At 46.6% G+C, this 10,215-nt stretch overlaps 1 protein-coding gene across 12 annotated transcripts in view; it reads left to right on the top strand.

Annotated features, from left to right (window-relative positions):
• The first annotated feature begins 395 nt into the window (after nt 1-395).
• Nucleotides 396-10,215, top strand: part of LOC307103147 (antizyme inhibitor 2-like) — a 20,983-nt gene continuing 11,163 nt past the window's right edge. For 2 of the 12 annotated variants that reach the window (XM_079777183.1, XM_079777186.1), the window contains exons 1-2: nt 396-516; nt 9,616-9,799. In XM_079777183.1, coding sequence (XP_079633309.1) covers nt 494-516; nt 9,616-9,799 — 207 coding nt within the window. In that variant the 5' untranslated portion in view covers nt 396-493. Of the gene's footprint in view, nt 517-882; nt 1,046-1,131; nt 1,281-5,684; nt 5,810-8,575; nt 8,738-9,615; nt 9,800-10,215 lie in introns of all 12 variants that reach the window. The other 10 variants (XM_079777189.1, XM_079777191.1, XM_079777184.1 and 7 more) reach the window with 10 other exon arrangements.

The raw sequence follows: 10,215 nt of genomic DNA, 5'->3' as shown, positions 1-10,215 counted from the left end.
CAGGCCTTGCAGTCAGGCCTGGGGTCCAAATCGGCTTGGTATCAGTGGTGTGTCTTGCGCAGGTCATTTATCCTGTTTTGACTTCAATTTCCTCATCCACAAAATGGGGACAAGTCCTTCTTGGGGAGAAACCGGGAGAGCACACTCTGCTCCGAGGGCGGCCTCAGGCAGGAGGGAGCGGGGTGGTGCCTCTGGGATGACTCTGTCTCCAGCCCCCTTGCAGGGTCACTTCAGGTAATGGAGTCACTGCACCAGGGCACTCATGGGCCCCAGCCTGAGGGTGTTCCTGTTCTGCTGCCTGTCAAAGGAGCCTAAAGGGTTTCCTGGACTGTGACCCTGACTCACGTTGTGGCCTGGGGCATGTTTCATAACTTCCGAGGTGCAGAGGTGGTCACCAGGACAGTAAAATCTAAAGGCATTGGGCTTACGGGAGAGCTAGGTAGGGTCCTGTGAGCCTGTCTGCAGACTTCTGAAGAGCCACCAGGGCAAGAGGATGTGTGAAGAGAACAAAGCTCTGTAAGCCATCTATGACTACCTTTAGCCTTTAAGTTTTAAGACTTTCAAATCTGAATGCTACCTGGTATGGTTAAGGTTCATTAAAGACAGACTCCTGAGCACCTGTGCTTCCCCTTAGTTTTGCCCCAGAAGCCATCGCTTTAAACTGTCAGGGTCCCTGTGGTGTTTACCTCATATTTCCAGATAACAAGTCTGTGGTGCTATTTCACGACTTACTGCTTTCAATAGGAACTTTAGTTCTTTTATATCTCTCTATTCAGTCTTTCCTATATAGTTTATCACAATTTTGGTTATATCTGTTGTCACTGCTTACTGTGTTATGACTATATGAAATATTTTTCTTGTCCTTGCCTATTATTTTGAAAGGCACCGGCTATAGCTGGCGTCACCTGTTGTGTTAAGCAGATCAGATGGGGTCTCAGTAGGCGGAACTCCTGTTGTCCTAGAGAGCCCAGGGCCTACGAGCCACACTGTCCATCCCTGCAGACCTGGCCATTCTGATTCCACCAGAGCCCTGCTGTCCACTACGGTAACCGCATCACCTCTGGGGGGAGTGCTGTTACTTGGCCTCTATGATGCTCCAGGACTTCATCTCATCTTTCCCGTTGAAAACAGAGCGTCCATTTCAAGGGCAGGATTTCCCTCTTTATCTGTGGCTGACACGGTGCTTTTTGAAGATGCCGATGTTCCCTTCACTGATGTGATTCTCAATATAATTCTCAGTCTTTGGAGAAGCTGTGTTCTCTGACCTTCATGGTTAGGTGGTGAGTGAGCTGTTTGAATATTCTTTCTAAATCTCTGGGTTCCTTCCTCTAGATGTCGAGGGAATTTATGGCATTTATTTACCCATGCTGCCACTGAGTTCAGGTTCAGGTGATGGACTGAACAAACATTTAGAACCACTTCCAGATGTTTGAGCTCGTGCCTAGAGGGCAGAATGTGGGTAAGAACTCATGAATAATTCGGTCTGATCTTAAATGATGTTCCTCCCTTCCAGGTCTAACACCTCAGAGCTCATTCCCACACAGATTCTATGGGTTTTCTTCATGTGAAGTAGCTAAAACCTTTAGATTATATTGGCATATCAGTTTTCCTTCCTAGGGTCTGACTTGGTAATTGGGGTGCTCTGGGGATTCTGTTAAAGACCCTGAGGCAGTGGGGGGGGGGGTGGTCTATGAAGAGAGTGACTATTGCTTGCACCCTGGACAAGTTTATGATGGGGATCTTTAAACAGTGGGGAACAGCCTCATTAGTCCAGGACTGAAGGTTACTTATGCTGACAAGGGATTCATAATGGGTCTGTGGGTTTAAGATACGCTGAGACTTCTAAATCGTCCCATATGCCTTTATTACAATTCTCAGGATGCTGTCTTTCAAAGTCAATCCTTCAACTTTCATATGAGATCAGAGGCCTTATATAACTATGTAATTTCAGTAAGTGTACAGCTATGTGACTATATATACTATATATATGTGAATATAGCTTATATATATACATATGCAGGTATGTATATGTAAAAAGATGAAGATTACACATATAAGATATAGATGAAGATCATAAGCTATAGAACACTTCCAGCACCCAGAGGCTCCCTCACACCCTCTCCCAGTCACTGGCAGCTACTCAGAGGTCTTGACTCTTCTGAATACTGTCAGCATAGATTACTTTTCTTGTGTTTGAATTTCATATCAATGGAGTCTTAAAGTATGTATGTATGTGTCATTATTTTGGGCCTGGCTTTTTTGTTCAACATTAGGTATGTGAGATTCACTCTTTTTTCTTTTAGGTCTTTTTTCATTTCTATGTAGTATTCCATGAAATAGACATGAATTTATTTATCAATTCTACTAGAAGCCCGGTGCACGAAATTCGTGCACGGCGGGGGGTTGTCCCTCAGCCCAGCCTGTACTCTCTCCAATCTGGGACCCCTCGAGGGATGTCCAACTTCCTGTTTAGGCCCGATCGGGCCTAAACGGGCAGTCGGACATCCCTCTCACAATCCAGGACTGCTGGCTCCCAACTGTTTGCCTGCCTGCCTTCCTGTTTGCCCCCAACTTCCCTCCTCTGCCAGCCTGGTCACCCCTAACTGCCCTCTCCTGCAGGGTTGATCACCTCCAACTGCCCTCCCTTGCAAGCCTGGTCCCTCTCAACTGCCCTCCCTTGCAGGCCTGGTCCCTCACAACTGCCCTCCCTTGCAGGCCGGGTGCCTCCCAACTGCCCTCCCCTGCTGGCCATCTTGTAGTGGCCATCTTGTGTCCACATGGGGGCAGGATCTTTGACCACATGGGGGCAGCTATATTGTGTGTTGCAGTGATGATCAATCTGTATATTACTCTTTTATTAGAGAGGATAGAGGCCTGGTGCACAGGTGGGGGCCAGCTGGTTTGCCCTGAAGGGCGTCCCGGATCAGGGTGGGGGTTCCCTTGGGCCGTGACGCGGCCTGAGCAAGGGGCCTGTGGTGGTTTGCAGGCCGGCCATGCCCCCTGGCAACCCAAGGGGAGGCCCTGGTATCTGGAATTTATTTTCCTTCTACAATTGAAACTTTGTAGCCTGGAGCTGAGCCAAGCCTGGGGCTCCCTCCAGAGGCCTGCAGCCATTTGTGTTGGGGTTATAATTGAAACTTTGTTGCCTTAAGCGGGTGGGCCCGGCCAGGGTGTGCGGAAAGCTTTGCTTCCCCTGTTGCCGCCGGCAACTCTGGCCTGCTCTCTCAAGCTCCATTCTGCCGCCATTTGTTTGAATTTGTTTACCTTCTATAATTGAAACTTTGTAGCTTGAGTGGAGGCTTAGGCCTGCAACGGCTATGGAAAACTTGGCTTGCTCTGTTACCTGGGAAACCTTGCTCTCTGTAGCTGTAGCCATCTTGGATTGGGGTTAATTTGCATACTCACCCTGATTGGCTGGTGGGCGTGGCTTGGCTGGTGGGCGTGGCTTCTGTAGCAGAGTGATGGTTAATTTGCATATTACCATTTTATTAGAGAAGATGGTTGATGGACTTCTGGATTGTGTCCAATTGGAAATATTACAAATAGACTTGCTGTGAACATGTCTTTGGTGGATATATTTTTGTTGGGTATACTTACTTCTTTGGGTATAAACTCAGAGTGGAATTGCTGAGTCATAGGGTAGGTGTATGTTTAGCTTAAGTAAATACTGCCAAAGAGGTTCTGCAGTAGTCTTGGCAGAAGGAATGGGAGTTCCAGCTGCTCTACATCTTCCAAAGCATTTGGCATTGCCAGCCTCTTCCATCTTAGCCATGCTAGCGAGGATGAGTGGCATCTCATGGTGGTTTTACTTTGCATTTCTTTGATGACTAATGATGTTTACTATTGCTTCATGTACTTGTTGGTCATTTGATATCTTTTGTTTGTGAGGTGTGTGTGTGTGTGTATGTGTGTGTGCGCACACGTGTGTGAAGTAAGGCTGTAGTTTAACCAGCATTATAATGTGACAACTTATATTCTTAAGCTTTGATTTTAGTTTTAGTTATTGGCTTCTTTATCTCTTCAGCTGCAAGAGGTAAGGGATTCCTCATAGTTCAGTCATAGATAGTTCCTGGTTCTCTGATCATGTCTTATGCCAATAAATGATGACTCTGAGCTTATTCTTTTATTCCTCTAAATTCTCTCTTACATTTAGATGTCACTCCACCCCAATACATGTTTTTCGTGCCATTCTATGTCAGCAAACATTTGATCCCCAAAGCCTGATTTTCTAGATCAGATTATTCCAGATGAGAACAGGTAATAATTATATTAACTACTATTTCACCACGACCCACATGCTGCTGCAGTCCCTTTTATAACCAGCTGATCCTCATGCAGGCAAATAAATCTGATAGAACCCAGGTCACATCCTCACACAGCCTGGCTACAAAGAAGTCTGGGAAGGTCCATTTTTTGCTTGCCCATGGCAGAGGGGAGGGATTGGCGTAGGGAGGTGTTCATAGATGGTGGGCAGCCACAAGACAGGACAAATATCAACTGTGGGGACCATATTTTAGTTTTTAAGGCAAAAAGTTTACAAATTGCTGGTGTAGATGATCTCTAAGTTTCTTATAATGCTAACATCATTATTATCATAAGCTAGTTAAGTGAGTTCTTAAAAAAAAATCTTTATTGTCAAGAATATTACATAGGTCTCCCTTTTTTCCCCCATTAGCCCCTCCACCCTGTTCCCACCCTGCCCCAGGCTTTTACCACCCTATTGTTTGTGTCCTCAGGTAATGCCTATATGCATATATTTTTTTAGTTACCTCTTCCCACCCCCTCTCCCCGCTTCCTGATGGGATTCATTTGTCTATTCCATGTTTCCATACCTCTGGTTCTATTTTATTCATCAGTTTATTTTGTTCATTAGATTTCTTGTTCATTTATTTTAATTTCATTTATTTATTTAAAAATATTTTTTATTGATTTCAGAGAGGAAGTGAGAGGGAGGGAGAGAGAGAGAGAGAGAGAGAGAGAGAGAGAGAGAGAGAGAGAGAGAAACATTAACCATGAGAGAATCATTGATTGGCTGCCTCCTGCATGCCCCCTTCTGGGGATCAAACCCAAAACCTGGGCATGTGCCCTTGACCAGAATCAAACTGGGACCCTTCAGTTTGTAGGCTGATGCTCTATCCACTGAGCCAAACCAGCTAGGGCAATATTTTAATTTTTAGATTCAATTGTTGGTAGATATGTATTTATAGCCATTTTATTGTTCATATTTTTATCTCTTTTCTTTTTCTTCTGCTCCTCCTCTTCCTGTTCCTCCTCCTCCTCCTCCTTCTCCTCCTCCTCCTCCTCTTTTTTCTTCTCCTTCTTCTTCTTTTTCTTAAAGAAGACCCTTCACCATTTTATGTAATACTGGTTTGACGGTGATGAGCTCCTTTAGCTTTTTCTTGTCTGTGAAGCTCTTTATCTGACCTTCAATTCTAAATGATAGCTTTGCTGGGTAGAGTAATCTTGGTTGTAGGTCCTTGCTATTCATCACTGTGAATACTTCTTTTTTTAAAAAAAAATATATTTTATTGATTTTTTACAGAGAGGAAGAGAGAGGGATAGAGAGTTAGAAACATCGATGAGAGAGAATCATCGATCAGCTGCCTCCTGCACACCTACTACTGGGGATGTGCCCGCAACCAAGGTACATGCCCTTAACCGGAATCGAACCTGTAACCTTTCAGTTCGCAGGCTGACGCTCTATCCACTGAGCCAAACCGGTTTCGGCTGTGAATACTTCTTGCTGCTCCCTTTTGTCCTGCAACATTTCTTTTGAGAAATCAGCTGACAGTCGTATGGGTGATTCCTAGTAAGTAACTAACTGCTTTTCTCTTGCTGCTTTTAAGATTCTCTCTTTGTATTTAACCTTTGGCATTTTAATTATGATGTGTCTTGGTGTGGGCCTCTGCACTTCCTGGACTTATAAGTCTATTTTTTTCACCAAGTAAGGGAAGTTTTCTGTCATTATTTCTTCAAATAGATTTTCAATATATTGCTCTCACTCTTCTCCTTCTGGCACCTCCATGATGCAAATGTTGGTATGTTTAAAGTTGTCCCAGAGGCTCCTTACACTATCTTCATATTTTTTATCTTTATTTATTTTTGCTCTTCTGGTTGGGTGTTTTTTGCTTCTCCATAATCCAAACTGCTGATTTAATTCTTGGAATCCTCTACTCTACTGTTGATTCCCTGTAAATGATTCTTAATTTCAGTTCATGTGTCCTCCATATCTGACTGGTCCTTTTTTATGTCTTTAATGTTTTCACTAATTTCCTTGAAATTCTTACTAAGATCCTTGAAATTCTCACTAAGCCCCTTGAAGCTCTCACTAAGATCCTTGAGCATCCTTATAACCATTGTCTTCAACTCTGTATCTAGTAGTTTGCTTGCATCCATTTCATTTAGTTATTTTTCTGGAGATTTCTTCTTTTTTTTTAAATTTCTTAATTGATTAAGGTATCACATATTTGTCCTCATCCTTTCTGGAGATTTCTTCTTTTCCTTCATTTGTGATGTGTGTTTTTTTTGTTTGTTTGTTTCCATATTTTGGCTGTTTCCCTGTGTTTGTTTCTATGTATTAGGTAGAGCTGCTATGTCTCCTGGAATTGGTAGAATGGCCTTGTATAGTAGGTATCCTGTAGTTCCCAGTGGTTCAGCCTCCCCCATCACCTGAGCTGGGTACTCTAGTTGAGCCCCTTTGTGGGCTGTGTGTACTGTCTTGTTGTAGTTGAGCCTTGATTGCTGTTAGCATCGCTGGGAGGAATTGACCTCCAGGCCAAGTGGCTGTGAGTTCCAGCTGTGACTACAGTGGAAGAGCTGCCATGCAGGAGACACTCCTGTGGAGCGGGACTTGCTTCAGTGGGGCTTTGGTGCTCTGAGTCTGCCCCTTGAGTGTGTTGCTCATGGATATGTAGAGTTGTAATCTGGCATGGTCTGAAGCTGTCCATTGGGTACACTGGCCTGGGGCCCCTCTGGAGGTTCAAAGTCAGCCACTGCCTGTGCCCTGCCTGGGGCCACCTAACCAGAGCTATAGAGTGATCAGCAGATGGCTGCTACTTGTATTGGGTTTAGAAGTACCCAGAAGAGGCCAAGCTGTGAAGCAAGGCAGGCCACTGCCAGTGCCGGACATGGGGCCTCTTACTGAGTGGTATGGGGCTTGCTAACACCAGCTGCTGCTTGCTTGAGAGATTTTAAGGAGGTCTGAAGCCTGAGCCAGGACAGGCCATTCATATGGAAAAGACTCTGCAGACCTTGGGTGGGGCTGCAAACTGGGTAGGTTTGCAAATTGGGTGGGGCAGGGTCTCAGGGAATCACCAGGGTAGAGTGAACAGTGTGAGCCAGATTGATGGAAACTCAGATAGGGCGCCTGTCAGTCAGCTCTTTAGCAGGGGAGGCCTCAGCATAGGAACAATGACCCCTTCTAGCACTTTTGTAGAGGAGAAAGTTGTCCTGGAGTTCTTGTCCTGATGCCAGACAATTTAGTTACTCCCCATATGTCCCTGGATCCTTTCAAGCTGCTGCCCCAGCACTGGAGCTCAGAGGAAGTGAGTTCGAGTAATTCTGTGTGCCAGACCTTTAAGAGGAACTACCTGGATCTTCAGCAGCCTCCATGTCACTCAGCTACAATCCCAGCTTGTCACAGGGAGATCTCATCACAACACTGGAATCCGGGGCTGAGGGGACAGGCAATTCATATGGAAAAGGGACTGGGACCCTTTGCTCCTCATGGGAGGCATATGCAGCCAAAATATCCCTCCCAATTAAAAACACAGCACACATGGGTTTCGGACCAGCCCGTTTCATGCCTCTACCCTTCCTACCAGTATTGATGTGCTTCTTTAATTCTCTAGTTGTAGGACTTCCATTCAGCCAGAGGACAGGCGGTCCTGAATGATGGTTGTTCTGTATTTTAATTGCAATTTTCATGTGGTTATGAGAGGCAGCCAGTCCTGGCATTTACCTAGGCTGCCAACTTGGTTTTCTCTCTCAGTTTAATGAGTTCTTTACCAGTAATATGAAGGTGCTAGATATGAGATTTACATGCTTTATCTCATGCATTCTATGTGATCCTAGTAAATAGATTCTATTATTATCCTGCCTCTCTGTGCCTTGGTTTCATAAGCTGTAAGATAATTGCAACTATATCCATAAGGTTTTGTGAGTGTTAAATGGTTTAATACATGGCAGGGTGCTGGGTAGTGAGCAAGCACTAAATAACAAGATTATATTCACCACCACCCTCACCAAAATCCCTCCAAAGCTAATTGGTATCCCCAAATGCTTTGTTGAGTTCAGGGGATGAACTGCCTCCCTCCTCAAGCTGCCACAGAGGTAGAAGGGCTGAGGGCCTGGGTTCTGTGTCCCTGAGATCTTTATCACCTCCCCATCCTGGCCTTGGCTGAAGGGCTGTCAGAGAAGCCTTGGGGCAGGCCCAGAGACTCAGCCTGATGCTTGATCATGGGTTGACCAACAAGTCAGAGTAAGACCTCAGCAACCCATATGGAGAGAAATGGCAGTGAGAATGTGTGGGTGTGACTGGACACCAAGTGACTCAGAGGGCTCACTTTCCAATCAGAGTCTCCCAGCCAGCTATTTAAATGTGCAGGGAGGGCAGAGACAGCACCAAGAGAGACCAGCTGGAGTCTGAGGTCAGGTTCCACTCCCAGCTCCACTCCAGCTTTGCTGATCTGTCAGAAGACCTCTGAGCCCACGGTGTTTCTATCTTGGAGGTGTGAAGGTGAGTGACTGGGTTTCCAGGGTCTCTCTACTCTGATCATCGCTGGCTGACTTCACCTTGAGGGTCTCGTGTATGGGCCACCCAAAGGGCTGGGAAGTTTTGGCTGAGTGGGTCGTGGTAGCCATGGTTTGGCTGGACAGCCTTCACAGGTACTTCACCTGGCCTGAGATCTGAGCTGAGTTCTGCTCTTCCCAAAGGGATTTACCTGAAGCCCAAGACCCCATAGGTCCTGGTCCCCTGTGCTGGGCCTGAAGAAGCAGGTGATGATCGGCACCACATGTGTCTGGGGGTGGAGTAGGGCCCATGGGTGCAGCCCCAACTGCTGAAACAGAAGAACTGAGGCTGTAGGCGGCCCTCACTTCAGTCTCAGGGGTGGGGGGCCAGCAGCAGGTGCAGTGGCTGCTTTAGGGAGCCCAGGTGCCAGTCCCAGCTCAGCTACTGACCACTTGGTGACCGTGGGCAAGTCCTTTCCTCTCTCTGGGTCACTTCTCCACATGTGTAAAGTGGAATGTTGGGCTAGGTGATCCCTGTAATCTTTAGCCCTATAATCTAAAGATCGTGGGCTCTGCACTTATCTTTTCTGTGGGTCACATTTCTCATCTGTGAATGGGAACATGTGAGTGAAGGAGCCTGGAAGAGGATGCCAACCACCTAAGGTAGGGGGTCTTTTGAGCATCTCCCTTGATCCCAAACTCGGTCTCTGAAGCAGGCTGGGCCTGGCCAGTGGTCCATCCTAAAGATGAGAAAGTTCACAAGGGCTCCATGGAGCTCTATGTGGCTGCATGGGAGCGCCAAGGACTTACTGGCCTAGGAACTCTGGCTCCACGGGCCAGCAGGGCGGAGGAGGGAAGAGTGTCCTCAGAGCAAGGCCATTCCAGGATGCTGGGAGTGTCCCTGGCAGAGGGCTCTGATGGACAGTCAGGGACGAGCACCACCCTCAAGGACTCGAAGGAGAAGGAAGGATGCCCGGGAAGCTCGGTGTTGAAGGATCTCATCCCCCTGGGGCCTGAGGAATCTGCCATGGAGGTGGTCTTGAAGAAGATCCGGGAGCTCTCTGATTCGGTGAGTGGAGGGCAAGGTCATGGAGTGGGGAGTGGAGAGGGTGGGTCTCAGTGCCTATTTAGGCAGGGACAAAATAAGCCTTTCTGTTTGTGTTTTATGAGTCAGTTTACTAGGTCTTACTGAATAGCTGTGTCCCCTGGGTGGCATGGGATAGTTCTCCTGTCCCCTTCTAGTCCCCCACAAGCTCCTGGGAATTCACCCTGTGCCAAGCGATCCGGGTGAGGGTTGGAGAGTCCTGGTGCCCATTTGGTCTACAAAGCTTGTTGCCCTCTTGTCTTCCTGTTGTAGGAGTTAGAAGATCAAGGCTGAAATCCTACCATTGCCCTGTAGTTGCTGTTGACCTTGACAAAAAGATTCATATTGTAGTGCGCCTGAAACCTCTATAATTTTTTAACCAGTGTCACCCCAATGTATTC

This window comes from Cnephaeus nilssonii (genome assembly GCF_951640355.1).
Source record: "Cnephaeus nilssonii genome assembly, chromosome: 7".
Lineage (NCBI taxonomy): Eukaryota > Metazoa > Chordata > Mammalia > Chiroptera > Vespertilionidae > Cnephaeus > Cnephaeus nilssonii.
Note: the sequence above shows the minus strand (reverse complement) of the source record. Positions and strands in the feature narration are given on the sequence as shown.